Raw genomic sequence first — 25153 nt, 5'->3', positions numbered from 1 at the left:
CATTGAGGAATACTCATCTGCTGGTTCAGTCATTGCTTTTCTTCATACAAAATGTTCTCAGGCTGTGTAAATGCTTTAAAAAATCAAATTAATCTTTAAAGTGAACACTTTGACACCCCTAATGTAATGTAATTGCGTGATAGACAGAAAGAGGAAAAACACATCATTCATAATTATTGTGTTTGGCCTGCAGCATGCACCAAGCAACATTTTGTGAATGAGCTGCGGCCATTTAATCATTGCTTACCTGGTGTGTAACCCCACCCACATTCCAAAAGTAGGTCATGTTAATTAAAGACAATTTGAGAACCATTCAACAGTAATACAAATGTGAGGCTCTATTTTCCAAAACACTGTAAATCCATTAATTTAGCCCAACTGGCAAATCATAGAAATGGTAGGCTGTATGAACGGCATTGCAAAATTAATCAGATTTTTATCTCCCATGTTCCTGTAGCCTGTTGTGCTACCAGTGAAATATACTCTATAAACACGGAACAATAAAAGACAAGGAGGCCTTTTGTTCTGTGAGATGCTCACGACAAATATGTTGCCCTGCTTGCCTACTATTGTCACACACGCACGCGCACATGCACATGCACACACGCACACACACAAACACTACTCAATATTAATTTTCCAATATTCTGTTGGGCTGTGTGTGTTCAAACATTAAAAATGTAGTTATCAATTTCAACTTATCGCCAGAAAAAAAGTTTGATAATTAAGTACATTTTCTGGAAATCTCAAATATGACAGTGAGTACATAGGCTAATTATATTTGGACACTTACTTCTCTTAAACCTTGTTTTAAAAAAATCTGATGCTGTTAATGTTTGCACTTTTAATGTGTATATACACTAATAGAACTAATATTGTCCACTTCAACCTGTAAAATGAAAAGAAATGATTGACACAATATTTTTGATTTTGTGGAGGTGATAGTGGCTTTTCCTCAAAGGAGCTCACATCTGATGTCAATAAATCAAATATACTGCAAAGATGGCTTTTATATTTTCACAGGTTGAAATGCACAAAATTAAGAACGATTGTCAATGTATGTATGTAATGGTGGCAATTACGTAATCACCATTTCAGACACAAGGTGGCAATGGAATGAGACAAACCAAGCAAGGAAGCAACACACATTACTGTGCTTTCTTCCTTGCTATGACGTAGACAGGATGGGATGAAAAAAAAGTGGGTGGGAGAAATCTGTGGTAAAAAGTGCTTAAAGAAGAAAGACTCACACACAATGTCTCATTCTTCCTCGAAGATATTGGCAATAAAATGAGCATTTCTAAAAAAACAACAACACAGCAATAGCCCGATACTCATTTCTTGGTACCTTACAGTCATGTGTTTAATATTTTTAACCCCTCGTCTAATCAAATACTTGAGCCCAACATGTGGGGTCAAATCGTTAACCTAATGTACTCGGTATAAATGACCCTGGATTGGCTCCATCCCTTTTGGATCCAGAGTTTGGTTAGCTATTTTGGGTTACTTATGACCAAGCAGTTGTAAGAACATGAGCACTTGGAATTCTGAAGGTGATGAGCAAATAAATTATTACAATTTCATGTAAGTTGTAAATAATGGTGCACTAGTTTATCCAGCATAGAAGGCTCGAATAGCTGGATGCATGCCACTGCTATTGTACAACATCATTTTGAGGAAATATTTTGAGGGTTCACTGCAGGATCATTTTGAAATAAAACACTATGGAAACAGTTCTTATTGTAATTTCTTTAGGGCCAACATCCACACTGGCTTTATTTTACACATGATTGTCATCCAAAGGCTGTTAGAGAGTCAGACGAGGTTAAAGAATAATGGCACAGTGAGCAATCCTGGCATAGTATGCGTCAACACCCCCCAACAGGCCTCCACGCCCACTCTTCCTCCTCCTAACAAAAAAAAACGACCAAATTAATGTGCACTGAAATCTGAACAAAAGGTGATTGGGGCCTCTCTCTTCTGAGCTCTTGACTTCCATCTTCTTCAGACACATTCTGCAGCTCCTTGCTGTGCACACGTAGACATGCACACTGTAGAGGCTTTCTGCAAAAGTGCATACTTTCAGCGTGTCTGTGTGTATCGCAGGAAGAGAGTGAAAAAAGCAAGGGTCCATACAGTTGTTTATGTTTTAATCACATCAGTGACTTGAATTATACAACAGTGGGTTCTCCTGGGGGTGTAGTTAAAGCTCCCGTTGCTACATTGGAGCCAACTTTGAGTTTTTCCCCTCCCTGTAAAAGAACAAAGGCCTACTTATTGTAAGATGTCTCTAAATGATTATCCAGAGTGATTATGGTGTGGGGCGTGAGATTTTTCCTCTCTTGTCTGCACGGACAACAATAGGAGTGACAGACTGTGATATAAACAGAACTAAAGCGAGGTATGTGAGAAACCTGAAGCTCGCATTACTGCCAGACACCAAAAAAGAGGAGCAATTGGTTGTGTTGAGTGTTTACATAAGTCATTCACCACAAGAATTGCTACGATTACTACGAACATACTACTACTGCGACGGTGTTTAGTTTTTCTTCTTGTTTGTATTTTCAGGCTGCCCTGTGGCTCAATGCTGCCCCTTACAGGTCAGCTATGACAGGTGGGTGTGCTGCGGTGCGTTGGTTTTAACAAGCATGCCACATAGCGGAGGTTTGTGGCCGTGCAGGGCGGCATTGCTGGGCAGGTTGGTGTTGCTATGGCACCTTAAAAATAAAAATATTGCTTCATACAATGATACACGGAGGTTTTCTTGGCCTGCCTGCATTTTGTGAAGTGCCACTAGAGGAGGCTGTTCAATAATAAAAGTTACCTCCAGTGTTCAAGCCAAGTATCTGAGCTCATAAAGGGTGTGGCGCTGGGACTATGTGGTGTTTTTGACAAGTTAAAGAAAAGCATCTGGAGGAAATATCAACGCATGTTTTAGCGTTGATGTCAATAGCTTGTATTTCTTATCTTGCTATACTTATGTTGCATTGTTATCAATAACCACAATAGGAAGAGACTAGGCATCTAAATAATACACCTTCTAGAGCAAAAGCGCAAAGTAGACACATACACTGATCATTTACTCTCCCAAATATGTAAGACCCAACCCTCCCTCTACATTAATCTTTTTTAATTTGTTATTAGTGATCCAAGGTACAATATCTATTTACACAACACAAGCACCACAAGCTTACTGGAATTACAACAGATACGATTCGAGCGCTTGCATGGTGAATGTTTAACACACACACGCACACGGACACACACACACACACACACACACACGCACGCACACACAAACTAGGACAGCGTGTGTCAATTGTGTGTTGGACTTTTGGCATAGAAGTAGTATGCTGGGGAGTTATTGCACAATAGTTGAAAGAGGATGTGATAATGCCTGCGGTGGGGTGTGGTATATTGACAGGAGGCTTCGGAGCGTACAGCAGTGCACTGCTATGATTCACTGTTGATCCATACAGAGACCTGCTAACTTTGCTGTATGCGAACTATGTGTTGAAGGGATGGATATGTGCAACTCTGCCAGAATGAATCTGTTGCTGGAGAAAGTCTAGCAAAGTAATCTCATTAATAAATATTTTTTTATCCAAAATTCATAGATGGTAAAAGGAACAATGATCATATACAGTATGCATAAGTGAATGAAAGTGGAACACAATAGGTGCCGTTCATGCTTGAGTAGTGAGTGACATGCTCTACATGTTGCTGGGATACAGTAAAATAACAGAAACTGTTTTGAGCTTGCAGTACGTTCACTTGGAGGTGACGCAGACAATAGGCTTTTTCTTTCACTCACTGGGCCTTGAAAAATAAGAAGACAGAATGCTCAACTTGTCATTATCTAAAAGATGGACCACTGTTCTTCTTGATGTCAGGCCAGAAATCAGCAGATCTGTGAAATGTCACTTCAGAGTATCAATTTTGCATGCTAAGGCCTTCTCTGCTGGCCTAAATATCACCAGAAAAATTCTGCTAAAATTATAACCTAAATTTTAATTGTAACCTGAAATTTGTCTTCAATGGTCTGTTCTCTTCATTTCATAGAATTTCTCTCATTTGCAGTAATATGTGTGCACACAAAAATATTTTGATTTTTTTTTTTTTGTCTGATCATATTTCAGCTATGTGTGCTGTCATGCCAATTTAATCCTCCCAACTGGCTTTCAGTATCAGTAGCATCTACACTGTAAATGGAATTATTGGCAATGATAATGTTTATTGAATGAATCACATTTTACATTTGTCTTCGCAGGGCCAGCATGCTGGCCGACAAAAATGTCAGCATTCTTCCATTCTCTCTTTGGTATGGTCAAGAGCAAGCGTGTTATATTACATGTCAAGTCAGATGTTCCACTATATTTGTTTTCTATCCCTGACAACATGCTAATGATCTTACAGCCTAATGTTACTGATAGGATTGGAACGTGAAGTGGAAGAAAATGAAATGAGAAAAGTAAAAGCCGACTCTAAATCCACTCAGGTGGATGTGTTTGTTTTAAGTATATGCAGTGAACTCACCCTGGCTTGACTTCATCTCTTTGACCAAGCGTTGGCAAAAGGGAGGGAGTGGGCAGAAGATATTTCACAGAGTCATGCCGTTTATGACAACTGAACACTCCCACAAAGTATACATAGATTTAGATAAAGTTAGCGGGAACGTTTTTGAAGATTTGTGGGTTATAAATTGTCAAGACAAGATATGTTAGTATTTATGATTGCTGTACGGGTTGCAACCGTTGCGGCTTAATTCCGTGCAAGTATTGTAACATACAGACTTTGCTCCAAATCCCATTTAAGTCATGTTGATTTCGTAGGAGCCTGAAGTTTTCTTAATAATCAGCACTGTTGCAAAATTCCTGTGTGCAATCAGAATTTACAAATAGATCTAAAAATACATGCAGAAGAGAGTAATTGCAGAGGATTTTTTTTTTCTTTTGCATGAGTCATATTTGGTTTAGGTGAAAACGCCCACTTTCCACATAGTGCACAGAGCGCAGCATAAAATAAATAACGTAGAGTGCACAAATACTCTTCGGTTTTTTAGTCAGTGAGTCTGTCAAAGCATTGCTTGTTACAGCTATTCTACTTTTTGGTCTGTACTTGAATGGGACACAATGACTGCACACACAGCGGGTAGCATACCTCAAGGAATCACTTGTTGCTGATTGATGAGTCTTTATATGTTTGACTTTCAACAAACAGGCCTCTGTCAGAATTCTGGTAAAATAACAACTTTCAAAAACTCAAGATATATAGCTTGGTCTGTAAGCAGGGTCTGAAAACACCTTTTATTAGATGATCAAACAAATTAAAGGTACAACACATGGGTGGGTGTGACTTTTTGTAAAACTATTATCATTTTTTTTCCTCTTTGAGCGGTGGAACGGATTAATGGCAGTTCCATTTATTTCAATGGGGTGAGTTGATTTGACACGAGTACTTTGTTACATGCCTCGTCACGGGTCATATTAAACTTAAACAATTTATGATATTAGATGCCATACTACTCTGCTAATTGTAAGATAGAGAACTGTCATGATGAAGCTACATTTTAATATGTAAAATTTACATGTCATGTTTTGACACAGAACTAGCAGAGGAGTTTGCTTACTACATAATGGAAGAAAATATATACTCATAATAAAATAGAAACATTACCCACGACATTTTTTAGCAACAGGTGGGGTGCACCCTTCACTGGTTGCTAGACAATTGCAGGATGTGCTGTTTTTTACTACTTAGTATACATTCTTTCTTGTTACAATTGTGATCCAAACAAGTGATCATGGGATTTTACTAAGAAATACATTTTGTGTCAAAGTTGTAAAATATAATCGAGTTGTTGGAGTTCAGAAATGAATGTTAAAACTAGCTTTGCATCACTGCAATGTGAAAAGTTTGACACTGCGCCATGGTGATTTCAACTGAACTCCATTGCTCCCTAAAAACAAAGGGCAGAGGGCAGAGCTTTGCAATTTTGTGTTTATTCAAAGACCTCAAAGGGCATTTAATAGTTTATTCGTCTTACAGTGGACGTGAAGTCAGTCTGAACAGAGTTTCATGAAACATATCAGTGAAACATTTCTCACAGTAGAGTGAGACCAAACCCTGCTCCTGCAACAAATAAGAGGCATGAGTCACTTCTCCCTTTGGCTGAGGGGTTGATGACCCCACAAGCCTCTCCCATCTCCACAGCAGAGAAAGGTTGGCACATTGCCCAAAACGAAGATAAGGAGTTGCACACCCACTTGAACTCCAGCAGACATGCACACAAGAACGACACACAATCCCTTTCTGCATACCGTTTCCTCCCAAAAACAGGCTGTAACGGGGGCCAAAATCACCACACTCAATAACATGCGCACACACAGGAACTGAGAAGGCATGTCGGCTGTGATGTGGTGAACAATGGGGGCGCAGATTCCTTGTCAATAAGCATGAAAAGAAGTGTTAATGCAATATTGGCCACAAGGTCATTGGCACGAGTTACAAAACGTAGCCTGATGTTAAAATCATCTTCATATTTGCATGCAGTTAATATTTGCATGCAATTATTCAAAATGGTGTGAGAGTAGAAGAGCAGGTATTTAGATAAGCAGGCAGAAATTACAAATGTGACATGCGCACACACACACCTCAGCAGGACCCTATCTGCTCCAACATGGACACAAAAGAAGCAACACACACAAACACACATTCCATGAGAGTGCCCTCATAGGGGGAAAGGGAAAAAAATCCATTGGTCCTTAAAGGAAAACAAGTGGTGGTTGTGTCAAGCCAGTGCGGATCGGCAGAGTAAAACTCCCTCCTTCTCTCCCCTCCTACCCTCCCTAACTCCCTCCCTCCCCCCAAGCCAGACCCGCCCCAGGACCAGCACTATATCAGGAGCCGGCTCGCCGCTACCCAACTCCACTCCTGGTCCAAGCGGCTCAAACTCCTCTCGTCTCCTCTCTCGAAAGACTCTCAGCCATGCAATCCAGCTACAGCATCACCGGTGGGCCCGTCATGATGAGCAGGCAGAGCTACAGCTACTCATCCAGAGCTGCGCCCAAGGCTCGGAGCTTGTCCGGACTGAACGTCAGAGGTCCTCGCATCTCCTCTTCCACCATGTACAATGTCTCATCTGGGTATGGTGGTGGTTACGGCGCCGGGGCGGGCTCCTTCGACCTGTCCAACGCCTTGGACCAGAACAACATTCAGCTGAACGAGAAGGCCACCATGCAGAACCTGAATGACCGTCTGGCCAGCTACCTGGAGAAGGTGCGATCTCTGGAGACCGCCAACGCCAAGCTGGAGAAGCAGATCAGAGAGTACTACGAGCAGAAGGGGCCTGCGGCCGACAGGGACTACAGCAACTACTGGGCCATTATCAATGACCTGAAGGACAAGGTAGGTAGCGTCGATGCCATGCAAGATGTTTGCGCTACTGTTAATCATTAGCATGCGAGAGCGATATGGGTTTAGAAATGTTAAACTGCGCACGTTAAAATTGACATTGACCCGACATAGTTCACACATAAGGTGCTTATCAAATTTAAAAAAAAAAAACAACAACACTGCTTTCTGTCTGCTAGATGAAGCTTCTGACCAATTCTCAAATTGTGCTTTAATTCAGATCATGGCCGCCACCATTGGCAATGCCAACATCCTCCTCCAGATTGACAACTCCAAACTGGCTGCTGATGACTTCAGAACCAAGTAAGGCCTTAAGTAATATCTTTAATCAGTGCTCCTATTCCAAACGCCAAGCTCATTGCCCTTTCCTTGGCAAAATCCAACAGGTTCGAGCATGAACTGATGATGCGGCAGTCCGTCGAGGCTGACATCGCCAACCTGCGCCGCCTGCTCGACCAGACCACTCTGACTAAAGCTGACCTGGAGATGCAGATCGAAGGCCTGCAAGATGAGCTGGCTTACCTCAAGAAGAACCACGCAGAGGTACCACAAGCTTGACATGTGCAATTCTTGTGAGAGGTTTAAAATGCTAACTTTTTTGGTGGGTGTGTCTGCTGCTCAGGAGCTGGCAGCAATGCGATCACAGCTGTCCGGCACAGTCAATGTGGAGGTTGACGCCGCACCCCAACAGGACCTCAACAAAATCCTGGAAGAGATCCGCGCCCAGTACGAGGCTATCACAGATAAACACCGCCGCGACCAGGAAGCCTGGTTTAATGAGAAGGTAACCCCAAGCCCCCCCCCAAAAAAAAACCCGCACCTCATTTACTTTGAATCAAACTGAAGAATTTATATCATGCTTTTCTCTTCCTAGTCGGCCACCTTGTCAAAGGAGGTGACCATCAGCACAGAAACCATCCAGACGTCCAAGACAGAAATCGGAGATCTGAGACGTACGCTGCAGAGTCTGGAAATCGCCCTGCAGTCCGAACTCAGCATGGTGAGAGACGAAAGCCAGACAGCCTTGTCACAATCACGCCTTATATGAGCAAAATTCCTCTCTGGTCCAGGGAAATGGAGACAGTGATAAAGGGTACAGAAGGAGGGCTTTACTGAAGAATGCATTTGGGGGGTGGGGAGGTGTGCTGGGAGGAAAAAACATTTCACAGTCCAGTCAGGTTCTGGTAGGCATTAAAGAGCTTGGAGAAAAAGGGAAGGAATGCAGAACACGATGGTCTTGTAAGCCCCACAGGTTGTTAGTTCAAGAAGGCCTCCTTGTGACTTCTGCAGTCAAAAAGACAATAGCATAGCCAGTGTCAGATACAAACCAGGATGTGGTTGTTCTATTTCAACATCTAATGTGACAATGGTTCAACAAAACATGTTTTTCTTGTTTTAATCTTCTATAGAAAGCGGCGCTGGAGAACACGTTAGCAGACACAGAGGCTCGTTACAGCGCCATGCTCGGCGGCTTCCAGACCACAATCAACATGCTCGAGTCAGAACTAGCCAACATGCGCGCCAGCATTGAGCAGCAGGGCCAGGACTACAGGATGCTGCTGGACATCAAGACCAGGCTGGAGCAGGAGATTGCCACCTACAGGAGCCTACTGGACACAGAGGAATCCAGGTAGACGGAAATGGAGATAATTGGAGAGTGCATACATTAAAAAAAAATTGGAACGCTCCATTTATTGTTTATTTTCTCTTTCCTTTCTCAATTAAGGCCTATTGGTTCAGGTGAGTGATTCTTAACCCCAGGAAATGATATATTACATCACCGCATGGAAAATTGAAACACTGCCATTTTGTCTTCTTCACAGGGAGCTCTAAGACCAAAGTCACAACAACCACTGTGCGCACCTCCAGCTAAATGGTCCAGATAGCAGGACAACAAACACATGCACACACACACACAAAGCTGTTACACCTGATTTGGGAAACTATGGTAAAAAATCACTGATAGAAGATGAAAGTTGAATGCCGCGCTCGAGACCGAGAGGAGACGAAAGGCTGCGTTAAAGTTTATGAAACGGAGGAAATGTCTGTATGTGTGTTTGCATGTGTTGTCCAAAAAAATAAACCTGCTGGGGATTACAAAGTGTGTCGTTTTTGCAACAAAATGATGTCTTTGTTTATGCAGTTGTCATAGCAACTGAGTTTACATTGTGGGAGGTGGGATATGGGCTGGTGGAAATGAGGGTTACGTAAGGGCGGTGTTGTCAGGAAAAGGCTCAACAATGGTCAAACTTGTTGATGTTAGACTTGCACTCAATGTCTCGTAGCAGAAAACCTTAAGTGAAATGAAAATCAAACAGAGCAAATGACCCATGGATTCAATAGACGACACACCCTAAGGGCTGACTAACCTTTGCCCTGGAGGCTGTCAACACTGTTGCCTAAGTAACAAGAGCACACATACTTCGATATAAACACACGGACTGGGAATGCAAATAGTGACAAAGTGAACAAAGATAGGCAGTGTTAAAATCTCGTACCGGTGCTGCACTTTGGACTCATTTATGATGTAGTGTGTGTAGCTATGAAAAAGTAAAAGGAGGGTCAAGCCTCGCCTTTTCAACACAGCACTGTCTTTTATGACCTAATCTTACCTGTTTGCATGAAACAGGAAATAGAAAAAAAAAGGCATGGAGCGATAAACTGTAAGTGATACACTACATTAAGCACATTTTGAGGAGTAAAACAGCAAAATCCCGATGAGGAGTTCACATTTCTCAAACAATGGTGTAATGTTTGCTTTGGAAAGTCAGCGATTACAAAGTGGGTGGGAGTACAGCACCCAACCCCCACTGGGAACATTTATGGGCCCATATTTGGACAGATATCCAGCACGCTGCTGTTACATTACGCTGTCTATGTAAAAGATCTTCCAGAATTGCTCTCAGCCAAAGCCATTGCGATAATAAGGTCAGAATATTTCCTTGACATAAACAACAAGATATGGAGCAGTAGCTCTAATGGCTTGTCATGAGTCAACTGTATACAGTAAAAACCAGTTTTGAGGTCATAGCTCTCATAACGCCATTTATTCGGACCTAAACAATCCATTTTCAGATTATTTGTAACATAGAATGCATTTTGTCTGCTTGGCGTACATACCAAGTAGTTGACATTATTGTCCACTTGACTCGGGTCTTACATAGTAATCCACTTAATTGTTCTTACACGTAATTTTCTGCAGACTATAATATTATTGTCAGATAAAATTTAACTGCATGAATTTTATTTGTTAAATTACTACCATTTTACTTTGCAAATCATCGCTGCAGCTGGTTTTTTTTCAACGTGAAAGGGAGGATTGTATCGTAAGTGTACCACAGATATAAGGGTGAATGGCCAGCTAAGCGTAAGATTGCTGTTTTGACTCCAAACATGTCAAAATAAATATCCTTAAGGACGAGAATGAACCCAAAGTTGCTTAAGCTTAAATGTTCCCACTATATGACTGTAAAGGCATTTTACCAGCTCATAAAACGATCCGTTTCGCTCAGTGTACCTCATGCTGTGCAAAGGTGATTCAGAAAATAAGAATCTAGTGCGGCCCGGTAGAACCTAATCCTGATGACTTTGCGACAAAGCCAAGAATGTTGAAAAGAACTGGATAAGGTTTAGTTTGAACGGTTGCCAGAGGTGAGACTGAATGTTTTATTATTATTATTTTTAGTGACATAAACACGTATAGGCTAGTGGTGAACTATCAGGGCCAGCAAGGCCTTCTCTGTTGGCCTAAGTCAGAAACACTAAGTATATTTACAATCAAAATAGTATGTGAGTTGCTTTTTCTGTTGCTAACCTCAGCAACTTACACTATTAATATGGTACACCCTGAACTGGTTTTTCAACATTTCATCATAATTAAATATAAAATTTGTAGATAATGTCATGCATTTTGTCTTAATGACAAAATGCATTCATACGTTTGTTTGATTTTATTTATAATCAAAATTTAAACTGCCGCAAACAGTAGCGATAAGATATGCTGATTAGAAAAAGGCCTTTCCAGAAAGTCTGTGTGAATTCTAATAAAAAAAATATGTAAAAAAAGAGAGGAAGCCGCTTCAATGGGTTCTTTGCCTTGCATGGCCGTCTGCCATGCAAGATGGCCTTGAGGCGCGCAGTGAGATTTAGGAAGGGACCATGGGCACAAAAACATTCGTGACTCGCTATTATGAAACCGGAACTATGTGTAATAAAATTCAAAGCCGGACTTTGTACATTTCCGGCTGCTTTGATTTTTGGCAAATATGTTTCTGGAACTTTCCCACCATGTTCAACCTCTTTCTGCTGCATCTAAGACAAGCAAGCAGAAATCATTCAAACACCCACCCGTGTAATGTCACCATGGAATTTTCACAAATTCAAATGGAGTTCTCATGTTAGTGACATATTTAATTATGCATCAGTCATGCTGTGTCATCAAACCTCATCGTGAAACTTTCCAAAGTTAGCCTGGAGCAAAGATCGGAATTGAACATAAGCAAAAAGCACTTCAGATGCATTCAGGCTTTGCCAAGCATGAGGTAGCTAGCTCTTTTCCGCATGTGGGCTCCTGCATGTGGGAACAAACCTCTTCTGTCCCATTGCCACCATCTGAGTAAAGTGGAATGGTATCAGCATTGGCAAATCGTGCAAGGGTGACTTGTGCAGTGCAGGAGGCCTTGGCTGGTAGGTGGGAATTAAACGGGTAGAGCTGGGCTGGCTGGAATTACCACACCGACTTTTAATCCTAGGAGTCATAGACAAGGACCGACCTAATTGGGCACGGCTCATAGTGCTTTGAATAATGAGACTGCATTTTAAACATTCCACACTATTAATAAAACAGGTTTTATGCAAAGAAAGGCTTATATGACTTGGCATACCACATCCACCTGTATAAACCTTCACTGGGGTGGGTTTATTTGTTCTGGGCGGAGGAATACAGCCATAGTATGTACTGACAGACTTGTTCTGATAAACCTGACTGTCAGTGCTGAGTAAAAGAACCTCGCTCCAGAGAGGCAACGTGAGGCACATTTTCCCTGCCTGTCAAACTGTAACTGAGTATGTTGCGTCACTTTAATTTTCCAAAAGCTCCATGTGGATGTACTTGACTTTTACACAAAAAGACATTCATTGCACCAGCTACATTGCATTTGGACAGAGGTTGAAAGCAATGGGCTGCAAAGCATACTGGAGTTGTTTTTCTTTAACAAATACATAATATCCTTTTTGTAAAGCCATGCATTGGGTAGACCGAGAGCCAAACTTTTTAAAAAACAATAATGCTCAGTTTCCATTGACACTATCAGAAGGTATTCATTTGTGAGACTGTACTACATCATACTCACTCACTAATACTACATCATATCATTCCACCCATTTGATTTGTCGCTCATGATACTTAGGAAATAACACCCTAAATAAAATCATATGTAAAATGCCCAGCACAAACTCAGATTAGATTTATGCAGCATTTAGCTCTTCAAATCAGCATGGCTGGTCAACAACCAAATTAATGCAATACTGCCACCTAGTGCTCAATCTCAGTAACACGTGTTAAAAGTTTTTCTTTTTTTTTTACATTTTGACGCTGCTGTGCATACAACTGCCCATTGGCTAAAAATACTATATATACACGTACCAATCAAGAGTATTCTTGTGCTCTTTCTGTAATGCTCCACATGCTTTAGAGCCCTAGCTAATAGCAAATCGGTTTCAGTATTGTTTTAGTGATACATCTCACAAGAGATGAATATTTTTGTATTTTGGGGAAAGCCCATATATTTTGCCTGGGTTATTGCCAGACATTTTATTTGAAGAAAAAAATCTAATGATCTAGAAGAATTTTTTTTTTCAAGGGTAATCTTTTAAATGATTCAAAATGACATTCAAGAGATGGGAATGAGTTTGTTATTTTATATGCAAAACCACACAGTAGTGCTTTCCCCTCTAACCCATGTATTTGAACAGGAAAATTAAAATTACGTTATTTAAAGAAAATCTACATACTGTAATGGACCACAGAACTAAAATGGAAAATGATATAATGTAATCTTTGTTTACAGTTGTTTTATTATTTACATGCAAGGAAGGGGACACTCACCTGCCTGCCCTGACCACATATCACTGGCCGGCAAGAACTATCACAACAGACTTTGGAATAAGTTGTCATTAAAGTCCATCACAAAAACTCAATACATTAACTGTTTATCAATCTCAAGTGGTGAGGGAAGCTAAAAGAAAATTATATATAATCCTAAGTGTCAACAGTTTACCAGTCCTTGTTAATGAAGTGGTTGTTTTGTATGGTGTAGAACCACACTCCAATAAGTTTAAAAAAATAAAAGCTGAATATTTCACTGAGTCTGCCATAATGAAAAACTGTAGAACCAACATTTGTATGTCAACATATTCCCATGTAATGCCAAACACTCGCCTCATTTACTTTGAACTTTTCATTCATTCATCTATTAAGAGATCACACAAGCCATCAATCATGACCTTTATTTATTTATTTTATATAGGGGAACCACAAGTACTTTAAAAGAAGGTTATACAGCGCTGTACACTTGGGAGCAGAACAGAAAGACTGTATTAGTCGTATCTTCTCCCTTTAAATACTATTTATTTAAATGTTCTATAATCTTATCATGATACAATAAAAGCTCGTGTAACTGGTCCTGCAGCTTTTCTGATATGTCAATACAATTTTTGTTGGGACTGTTATTTCCTTAAATTTGTTTTCCAAAAAAGGAAAATAAAAGCAATGCTCAAAAACCATACGACAGGCAGAATCTGCCAGGTTGTAAGACTCCCAATTCACTCACACAATAGAGAGAAAGAGAGTAAAGAGAAGGAAGGAGAGGGGGGGGGCAAGTAGAGATAACTATTTTCATGTTCTTGAAGGCTGGTCCATGGTGGGAATCGACATCAGTTCATAGTGAGTTGCAGAGAAACACAAAAGCTCTTTTGCACCTTCTGCAAGCACCACTCTTTCTCCGTCCGTCCGTCCGTGCTCTCACTTCCATAGTTGTGTGCTGAGAGTTTGGCCGGATGCGGGTGCTGCCCAACCACCCATAGCAGATGGAGGCTGAGCGAAGGCCATGTGTCCGGGTGCGCCGTTCAGATGCAACCCTGACATCTGGTGGCTCACCTGAGGGTGGGAAACACATTACAGTCAACACTCGGGAAGGAAAATGTGACAGTCAACAACCCTATATCCAGCAATGACCCGACAAAACATCATTGCATATATTCTTGAGAATAAATTCCATGTTGGGAGTCCTCATGCTTAAAACAGGCTGGCACACTGAAGTCTTCTTGTCTGTGTCGTGCCTCCCCTCTGGTGATCAGAATTTCTGCTGCAGCTCTAAATGACGTCAGAAGTCTGCTCAAGCTCTTTGTACCGTAAAGAACACTTAACCATCACACATTCTGCTATCACGAATATGGTTTGGCAGGGACATTTGCTTGCGTAGTTTTTAATACCACAACAGACATAAGAACATTGTCAAATATTTATTTTTGTCCAATCAGATATAAAAATTTGTTTCAGAGGAGGGTCAGCTCGCTGTCAGTATTTTTCCATCCTGTATTTGCTTGGTCAGAAGCTGTCAGTATTTTTGCATTCTGTATTGTCAGAACAAGCTAAGATTGAGCAAAATACATTAGGCGTGATCTGTGGGTGAGGGTTCACCATTCCTATGATGTATTTAATTGAAATGTTTTGTTTTTGCTTTGGCGACCTCTAGCATTCCTGTGTCGAGTGCACGTTATAGTGAATGGCCATCTGCCCTGCGATTGGCTGGCGACCAGATAGATAATGATTCCGGACTTTGTTAAATCTATGTTGCACAGTTGTGTGCTGTGATATTGCTTTCTTGGATGATATCGATGGTTTCGACAAATGCAATGCAATACTGATAGCATAACGTCAGGGAAGTTCATAACCGGTTACTAGAATTAAGTATTTTGAAATGTGTAGAGCTACAAGTAAATATTTAGAAGTAGACTTAAGAAATAACAGGTGCCTACAATGCTAAACCTTAAAAAAGGAGAAAATGCTGGTATCTGGAAAATCAGTCCTAAGTTGACAAAACACTTAACTGTTACAGATTGGAAAAGCAGTTTGCATATGGATGCAAGGCCATTTTACACACAGTGATTTTACGAAGCTATACCTGAGCCATGTTCCATTGAGCTTGTTGCCCAGGCTGGATGGTGTACATGCCCTGGGCAGGCACCATGCCTGCAGGCATCGCACTGCCATGTGGCGCCATCATTCTGGGGGCCATGCCCATCACACCGCTAGCAGGGGCATTTCCCATGAAGCCATTGGGCATGGTCATCCCAACCATCATCCCCGGATTGGGCCCCATCATGGCTGCTCCACTCTGTGCCATCATGGCACCCATGACAGTCGTGGGCGGCACAGCAGTGCCCATGCCAGGAAAGGCCTGATAACCAGCAGTGGTCTGGACAGGATACTGCATCTGAGAGGGTCCCATGAACATGCCAGCTGAGAGGAAGAGGACAAAGAGCATTACGCAAATAATGTTTAAGTACCGTGACATACAGGTTTGCTTGGGTTTATTTGTGAGGACTACTCTTTTGATGTTTAATGATGGGTTTTATGTAGATAAGTTGCATAACTTGCTGTTCTCTTACCAGCTGGAGCCTGTGGTGTCATGTTGTTGGTTCCATAGAGTGACAAGATGGAGTCCTTGGACAATGGCTTCTTTGTATTCTCTTCTGTCTTAGTTGTGCTGCTGCTGCTGCTGTCATTGAACAGGTCAAGATCGCCGTGTCCTGACACCGACGTGGCTCCACCCACTGCTGCTGGCGGGGCTTGTGTAGGAGTGCTGGCAACACTGTTGGAGCTCACCTAGATGGGGGAAAAAAAACCCCGCCAAAAACATTTAGAGTTAGAATGAATTATATTGCCTATCTTTTTCTTTTTTTGTTTACAATTCAAATGACACTGCCAAAAATGTTCTGTAGCCATGTTTGGATGCACATTATACATTGGTAGGGATAACAACGAAATAAAAAACGGCAAATAAAACAAACGTTGATATAAATTTGTCTCAAAGTCTTTGGGGAGAGATTTGTCTCTCTTGGTAATGTTTCTAGAGAGGAAAACGGGAAAAAATTTATGGGGGAAAAAAAAAAGAAAGTGACATTGAATTTATTCGTTTCAATGTAGTTCAATATGGAGAACCTGCATTGTGCATTTTACACCACTAGTCGTGACACATTCATTGCGACAACCAAAATTCAGCTGCTGCCAGAACAGCAGGGCGTCTTTAAACGTGACTTTGTTCTCATTGTCACATGTTGACTCTTTTTCTTTGATTCTTTTAACCACAATCACTTTCAAAACTTTATTCCTTACACTGTCTAAAACATTTTCAAAAACTGTCACTTTTATTAGACAAAAGGAATAATTTTATTTTAATATATGTATTTATTTTTTATTCAATTATTTAACTCCCTTTATATAGGAATAGGACTTTATGTAGCACTTTCTCAATGGCTTTCATCCTAACATAACTAATTTTAACATAGAACATGGAATTGGGGGGGTAGATCACCAAATGATTCCCGAGCGCGGTACCGCTGCCGCTCACTGCTCCCCTCTCCCCCAGGGGATGGATCAAAAATCACATGGGGATGGGTTAAATGCAGAGGACAAATTTCACCACACCCAGATATGTGTGTGACCATCATTGGGACTTTAACACCAAGATATTTGTTGGTGTGCCTCAAGATTTTTTCCTTTGAAAAGGTGTGCCGTGGATGAAAAAAGGTTATAAAATACTCATCTAATTGTGCAATGATAATGGCTTAATAAACGGGGGTGGGTGTTAGGGTCTCCTGAATTTTTTCTTTTTTTTTTAAATTCCACCTGATGCCAGTACTATGGTAGGCTCTACCTGAGGAAACTGAGCAGTCGACGTGGATGACGGTAGGGGGTTGGATACCATGGGACCGAAAATGTCCAGGTCATTGTTCTGGCTTGTGCTCGTGATCCCATTGTTGCTCGGTGCAGCTGCCGGTGCGTCTACAACAGAAGAGTCAAAAGACTGGTTTTACAGGTAGAAAATAACTACGCGAGGTAGGCAAGATCTGTCAGGCACATACACAAATGTATTTGGATCGGGCACAAACACAAATGCCTTCGGATCAACAACTACTAAAACTAATGGGACATCCTGAATAAATATATATGGAGAGTGCAAGTGTGTGAGAGGAGAACGAGTGACAGTGAGAGATAAATAAATAAATCCCCCTTATATGTTTCCCCACTAACACACTCCGTCTAATTTTTGTTTAGCGAGATGATAAAAATAACTCCACAAATCATGTCATCATTGACCACAAGACAGCCGCTCCCTCCTTTTTAAAGGCAATTTATCCTACAAGAGGAACAATAAGCATCAAGGAATTGTGGTCCACCACATATGTGACTTTAAAGTGACCCTATCCTGTTTCCCATTTTGAAACAAAAAAAAAAGGCAAAAGTCAGCAACAAGCGTCATTGACTGAATCAGCAACTTTAACTTCCTGCTAGAGGAACTTTCAGAGGTTCACTGCTTCAGCATTTCTGAATGAACAAGTAACATTGCATTACAACCAACACAGTTCATTACAGTTGCCTGTCGGCTGTTAAAGAGGATTTAGAAAGATCGTTTTCTGCAGTTTTGTAGTATCTACATAGACGCTATTGGCTTTTTGACTAACATTATCTAAAGTTGTGAATGCTACCGAAATATTCAAATCAAGAACTGTACCTGGGGGGGTGCAAGACAAGCTGTAGGTTTTTGTTTCGTGAGACAATCTTCACTTGAGCGCAACAGAAATTGGAAGGACAATATTTTGTCTCAGCATTTTTCTTGTAATAAATAACTAGAAGTAGGAACACAAAATACTGGATGCCATTCACTGTTGGTGTTTGTTTAGTGTGTCACGTTCCTCTCCTTTGGTGAATTCGTGAGCAGGTTAAAATAATATCTTACGTCACACTATTTATGTAGCTAATAGACGTCGCCACCAGGGTTTAGCTTCCACATTACAATAGCAAACTCAAGAGCATTTGTATTAATTCCCCCCTCTAATAAAATAAGATAATCCTTTATTATTCCCTCAATGGGAAAATTTAACTTGGGATGACAATGCCATGCAAATTATGTCAGTCAGACAGATGCTGCTACCATAAGGCTCCTCAAATATAATTCTTTGACTCTTAAGATTGTCGATGAAAAAGAGCAGCGCACTCACCAAGTGCTAGTAGGTTCACGGAAGGTTCTGGTGTCTTCACTGGGCTGATTTTAGGGGCTGGCCTTGAGTCTTCATTCTTCTTAAAATAATAGATAAATCGTAATTTAAGAGGGTAAACAGGTGACAGCTGAGAAGATTGTGCGAATGCGTACATGAGAACTTACCTTGGTGTAAGATGACACCTTGCTCCCTCGCTCAGTCTCCTTCTTAATACAATCTTTAGGCTGAGAAAACGAACAGAAAAAAACATAGGAATCCGTTTGAGTGTGAGCGAAGTGAAAAGTGGTCGAATAGTAATGTTAAAAAGGGACATACACTGCCTCCATTGGTCAAATTCCTGCTGTAGTATTTCTTCTTCTCATATTTATCCCTGATGAAGAATTCAACTGCTCTGAGACGAGAGTCAAGGAAATATAGTAGCTTTACACAGTTCGCGGTACAGGTGCACAATGGAATGAGCTTCAATCAAAGGGATATAATCGGGCAGACCACTGAAGGCTACAAGCAAAAACAATCCAGGAGACAGTTTAGACAATCCTGGTTCCAAAACCAAGGCTTTAAAGATGAGTGACTGCATATTGACACTTTCATGTAAGCGCAGGTAGCGAAAGATACTGGTCTGTTTGAGGTCGTCTGAAGTTTGCTGGAAGGTCGGCCTCATATAGCTGCCTGGCCTTGGTGTTTCCCATATCCTGCATACGCTGACAAAAAGAAGAGAGCACTGAGGGGTTAACACAGAAATACTCTTTCATTGGCTATGATCACTGTGTTCATGTAAAAGCTGTCAGAGAAATAACAGCGCTGGATAACCATTAAATTACTGACATATGGAGGATTTGCATTCATAATGTTAGCCATAGACTCAACTTTATTCATCCCTTGGGATTGCTCCCTCAGGAAATTCTGGTTCCAGTAACTCACACAGAAATAGTACAAGAGAGAACATTGCACATGAGTAACAAGCAAAGAGGAGAGTAATAACGCGCATAGCAATAAATAAATTGTTAGCAGTCTGTTGGTCCGACACATTTTGAAGCAAAAAAAAAAGTCTAATCAAAACCAACAAGCCGGTTGTGTACTAGTTGTTCCAGTAAATACAGGGTTCTCAACTATATAGTCCCGTGATTCTAAAGTGGCACGTAATTGTCAAAAAATTATATTTTAAGATGGGTGTCATTCCTTATGCTGTTTAGTGGAAAGGTATATCAAAATATCAGTCAGAAATCAATCTACTCGTCTTCTAATGAAGGAACTTTTGATCACTGCAACATTGCTGTCTAATCAAACTTTTATTGATGTGCATCCCTGTTGTGTTTTTTGTTTGAATGGCAACAGGTGGATATATATTTTTTTTTTCTTAGTACCTAGTGATATTTAGTGGAAGCCTATTTAATTGGTCTGCCTACCACTACATGTCGCTAATAGAACAGACATTTAATTCTACCACTGTTTACTGATTTCACTCAATGCGCTTTGGGAGTTGTAGTACCTTGTGTTCTGACTAACTCTATAGACAATGGCAAACCTTATAGTTGAAATAATTAGACTACCGTACCTGGATTTGATCTGAGGTCCATTGGTCCAAGTTGACTGATTTCACTCGGGATATGTGGACACCGAGGTTCCTGTGGATGCCCGCACACCGAATGCAGATAAATACGCCCAGGTTCCAAGATGCCCATCTCGGACCTGAAAAGTTAAAGGACCCCATGGTGGATCGAACCAATATTAATTGGCTTATGACTTACAGGTAGCAGGCAAATACTACTCATGCACTATACACTACTCTGTGGCGTGACGATGGGATTAGAATAAAAAACATGATCAACATGCTGTGAGATGATTAGAAAAGTAGACGCGGATTCATTGTGAATTAAAGACATACGACGTGTTCTTACGAAAGCGATTAGCCTGCTTGCTGCCTGCTAGCTGGGCACTTAGTTTAGCTTCAAGGGACGCGATGTCAGCTGACTACCGGAGCCGCTTCCGTACCTCGGAGTCGCTTTGTATCGGCTAACAGATGCTACAATTGTTCTAAACGCGTACGAAGAAATATAAGTCGACGTAGGTGTGGCAAAAAGTAATCAATTATCGACAGGGTGAATGTCGCACCTTTCGCCTCGCAGTCGGCACAATACTTGTTGTCTTCCTCTCTGAGCATTTTGGACAGGATGGCCTGGTGCTGCTCGTTCAGTTTCTGGGCCTTCTCTCGCTCTGAACGGGTCGTCATGTTCGCTTCTTCCGTTTAACTTATCGAATACAATAGCAACTACAATGATCCGTCGATAGTTGAAAAAAGTTTCTGGTAAAAGACCATAATCAGAAAGGCGAACGCCTTCGTTCTGCTGATACGAAGACACCCGGAACCGGAATCGCTTTTCCGCCCACGGGAATTCTCAAGCTGACGCGGCGGCCACACAGGATTGGACGGGCACGATGACGTTATATGACGCACCGAGTTTCGGCTCAAAGGAAATGTTACGCATGGCTTCAGAATGCCAGATTTAATCGTGTAACTTTTACATTACAATTAATGACAACAATTATAGGCGTAGGGTGGTAATGTTATGTGGGGAAAAACTGTAAAGTACACTATGTACAACATTTCCATTACAGCCAGAGTACACAATCAGTGTTATGACTTTTGAGCCGTGTACTTGGTAATTTTTTGTTAAGCGTCATTTCAGTTACAGACTTGGTCACAGGACAGTGTGAACTAGTAAGTCAAGTTGCCACGTGTTTTTTTTTTTGGGATAATTGGTGCTGTGATTTGCCATGGTTTAGAATATCTATAAGTGTTTCGAATAATTATGGTCACATGTCAATCCACAGTAAATTATATTGTCATATTGTCAGATTTTTATAAGAATAAAATAATAATAATAGTAGTAAAACAACAATAATACATAACAGTAATATATTCAATATGTATGACATAAGGGTAAAGTTCAGCCACAATGCATGGAAAAATCCTTATTGTGCGTGTTTTTAAAATCAAACTTAAAAACAAAAAATGAACATATCTCCAAATCCTACTGTGCTAGAAAAACAAGTTAAGATACTATAAAAAGGAAAAACAGGTCCAGGATTGGTCCATTTAGTATCATGCCAAATACAGCACAGCTTCAGAAAAACGTTTCCAGGCGAATCTTGAAGTTATTCTCCTGATGTCTGACAGCCATATCATGTCGGAGTAGCATCTCTACATACGGTGGCCAGAAAGTGGAGTCGACTGTCACATAAGGGTCATGTGGCGTCTTTAGGGCCTTGTTCATGAGCAGCTGTAAGAGGAAGCAGTGAATGTGATTCATTCTCACGGAATGAATCAAAAACACCTTTTTAAGCTCTCAGTTCACCCTGAAGTGGTTGCCAGTCAATCGCAGGGCACACTTCCAACCAATCACACTTCTAAACATTGAAAATTGAGTCATGCAACAGAACTCACCTCCAGAATATCAGCAAGGGAAATCAAGTCTTCATTTAGAACATTTGAAATATTCTGGAAAAAATGGGGATCATGATGAGCAGCAGTATATCAAACTTTTGTAGATTTTGTCTCAGCTTCCACATGATTGAGAACAGCAGAAAACTGAACATACCTTCTCACCGCTAGGAGGAGGAACATGTTTTTCGAGGATGTCCCCCAGAGATTCCATCAGGTTTTCGTTGTAGGCTTTCATTCTGCTGATCTTCTCCTTTGTTTCAAGCACAACACTGGAATTCATGCGACACACGCAAACCACTATAATGTGAATTCATTGTTAACAGGCATTTCTATTCATGTGAAAGTACTGGTGCTTTTTGAATGTTAAGTGGAAGAAAACCTAGTGCATTAAGTGGTTGTACAAGACCTCACACCTATTCACAACTTCACACTTCCAAAGGCTGGCAAGAAGCTGAAATGTTTCAACCCCAGTCACTAGTTGGGTATACTGATTAACAAATTTCATTGATCTGCTGGTTGGTTCTATAAGCCTCAAACACAAATGTGACAAAACAGATCAGTTGGGTCAAACTTAAGCGCACTCACCTGTGCTCTGATAATTTCTCACTTTTATTTTGAAGTTGCTTAGCATGGTCAGTGACAGCCTGTAGCGCCTGCCTCTTTTCCTCCAACCACTTGAATTCACTTCAACACACAATTGACACGAACCCGTCAACAAAACACGTCACAACAAAAAAAGTCATGCGTGCGCGCAAGATAAAAGGTTACGCACAGCTCTTTAGTTTCTCGTAGTTTGTCTCGCTTTGCTTCGTAGCAAGAGAGAACCATCTCAAGTTCAGAGCATAGCTTGAGCATCTATGGAAAACGGGGCGGTCAGATCAGAAGCACGCTCCTTTTTCAGTCGTATACTTTTCTTGTGCATGTACCTCTTCTTTTCCAGCTTTAAGTAACACTTCAGAGTTTTCTGCCAGCACTACAAGAATGAAAACAAATACAGGAAATTCAACTGATGCAATTCCCATAATTTATATCCAGTATAAACATTTTTCTTGTGTATTGATCAATGCTACCAGAGCTACCAGTTTAACACACACTTTGGAAATATGCAAATACTATCCTCAAATTAACTTTTGTAATTTTATTATTGTATGTTATTAATAACTAATTATATTCATTTATGAGAAGATGTTGATCTGGTTAATATTTTCTCACAATTATTAGGAAAGAGATCAATTTGCAATACTTGTAAATCCCTGCCAGTGTTAACATTTACATCACAAATGATTGCTTCCACTGACAACATTCCTAGAAAATCCCATCGCTGGTTTGCTATTTTTAGGTTCTTGGGTTCCAGTATAGACTATAACATGTGAACAAACAAAGAACAGCATTAAGTTTAAGACTAACCTTGGGAGACATCTGCATTAAACGTTATTCTTGTTTAGATTTATTAGAAGTCAGTGTCATTGAATGATCTTATTAATACTGTTTCAGAATACAACTTGTAATTAATGTGTAAAAGGTCATATTTATTGTATATCTAAATGTTATAATGGTTACTTACATCTTGGTTCCACCGTGAGCCACTGCTTCATTTCCGCTTCTGTTGCTAATAGCCGATTAACTGACTAAAGGAAAAACATCACATTTGTTATCAAAAATGATCACCAATGCTTTTAACTCATAAACAGGCCCAGGCCACAATGAAAAATACTAATCAATTTGGAACAAAAAATTATGGAATGAAGGATATAGGAAAATGAAAGGAAACACCAAGTATCAGGAAACTCAATTCGGTGTGTACGCCTGCTCTATGGCAAGTATAGACTCAAAAGTAGCTGAAAATGTTCCACAAAATCAAAATGTGCAGTCATCTCACCTGCTCTTGAGTATTTTCACATTGCTTTGGCTCATGTTGGATAATTTTGTTTTGAAGCTGCAACGGGGTAAGAATTTTGTTTGGTTTCAACAGAATTGGAGTTGACGCAATCAGGAATCAAGGACATAAGTACAATATGGATATCTAAATCACCTTTTCAAGATGAGCAAACTGCTCCTCACATTGGTTCATTAGTTCCAACTGGGCAGCTTCTGACAGTCCAGGTAGAGCTTGGTTTCCCTGTGTAAGTTCATCCTGCATATACAGAGGCAATTTTGAGCAGAATGTAAAATCATGTCATGCAGTGTTTTGAAAAAGAACAGTACTTACCCCATTCCAAGATTCTTATCATCAAGACAATATTACGATCTCAAAATTCAATGTGTGATTTCTTTTTTTAAAGGTACTAGTCCTTCCATGTTTTTTTAAACAAACAAAAGCAATAAAGGTACCTGTATTACATGAATGAATATGTTATTCATAAACGTTTTAGTCACATAGCTTAGGTTTATAACAAGCCATGAATTAGTATGAGAGTTTTACTTAGTCCGTAGCTTAACGCAGGTTGGGACTTTATAGTCAGGCGATGTTGCGGTGGCTCATGGCATGTAAAATCATCGTTACTGTGACATTTGTTAAACCAAAACAAACTATTGGTGTTAATGCAATTAAACCGAAAGTACACAAGTTAGAGGAACTCAATGCTTACCATATTTGACGAAGTTGAACGCACTGAATTACGCCACAACAAAAATATTTCCTTTTCAAAATGCCGCCAATATTGATGACGTCATTCACGCGACGGCGTAACTGCAAAGCGTTGAAGAGCACCACTGCTGCGTGCAAACTACGCATACGTGCGTGTTCATCAAACTAATAGACTAAAGTAATAATCGGTTAATGAATGCACTTCACGTACCTTTTAGCTTCTGACTACGTTAACATGATTCGATGCATTCAATTTTGTGCCTTTATTGGCAATTTTACCTTATTAAATATTTGTATATTATTTCAGACCGTAGTTACCAAGTACACTTTTCAGTCACGCACAGTCAAAAGCCAAGTACACCTTTACCTGCTTTCGTGGTTAAACAGGGTTAAAAAGCAACAAAAAATGTTGCTACTAGGAACTG

At 40.5% G+C, this 25153-nt stretch overlaps 3 protein-coding genes across 4 annotated transcripts; 1 reads left to right on the top strand and 2 right to left on the bottom strand.

Moving 5' to 3' along the window:
* Positions 1-6919: 6919 nt before the first annotated feature.
* On the top strand, positions 6920-9514 carry LOC119117084 (keratin, type I cytoskeletal 13-like). Its single transcript, XM_037243103.1, has 8 exons — positions 6920-7407; positions 7634-7716; positions 7800-7956; positions 8036-8197; positions 8288-8413; positions 8823-9043; positions 9140-9153; positions 9237-9514. The coding sequence occupies exons 1-8, from the start codon at positions 6988-6990 to the stop codon at positions 9284-9286; spliced, it is 1233 nt and encodes a 410-aa protein (XP_037098998.1). The 5' UTR covers positions 6920-6987; the 3' UTR covers positions 9287-9514.
* Positions 9515-13905: 4391 nt separating this feature from the next.
* On the bottom strand, positions 13906-21089 carry LOC119116648 (stromal membrane-associated protein 1-like). 2 transcript variants are annotated; one of them, XM_037242256.1, is made up of 10 exons: positions 20809-21089; positions 20252-20385; positions 19312-19397; positions 19012-19087; positions 18861-18920; positions 18697-18775; positions 17352-17479; positions 16084-16300; positions 15597-15934; positions 13906-14569 (listed from the first exon to the last, which is right to left on the bottom strand). In XM_037242256.1, the coding sequence occupies exons 1-10, from the start codon at positions 20924-20926 to the stop codon at positions 14435-14437; spliced, it is 1371 nt and encodes a 456-aa protein (XP_037098151.1). In that variant the 5' UTR covers positions 20927-21089; the 3' UTR covers positions 13906-14434. The 2 variants fall into 2 exon arrangements, with proteins under 2 accessions (XP_037098151.1, XP_037098245.1); XM_037242350.1 differs by having other exon boundaries at positions 18697-18772.
* A 670-nt stretch (positions 21090-21759) lies between these two features.
* On the bottom strand, positions 21760-24837 carry cenpk (centromere protein K). Its single transcript, XM_037245579.1, has 10 exons — positions 24730-24837; positions 24174-24275; positions 24021-24077; positions 23706-23769; positions 23068-23114; positions 22914-22996; positions 22727-22825; positions 22296-22410; positions 22142-22195; positions 21760-21977 (listed from the first exon to the last, which is right to left on the bottom strand). Exons 1-10 carry the CDS (start codon positions 24730-24732, stop codon positions 21822-21824), a joined length of 780 nt encoding a protein of 259 aa, XP_037101474.1. The 5' UTR covers positions 24733-24837; the 3' UTR covers positions 21760-21821.
* Positions 24838-25153: the final 316 nt, after the last annotated feature.

This window comes from Syngnathus acus, chromosome 1 (genome assembly GCF_901709675.1).
Source record: "Syngnathus acus chromosome 1, fSynAcu1.2, whole genome shotgun sequence".
NCBI classification, from domain to species: Eukaryota; Metazoa; Chordata; class Actinopteri; order Syngnathiformes; family Syngnathidae; genus Syngnathus; species Syngnathus acus.
The sequence above is the reverse complement of the archived record's forward strand: the minus strand, read 5'-3'. Positions and strand labels throughout refer to the sequence as shown.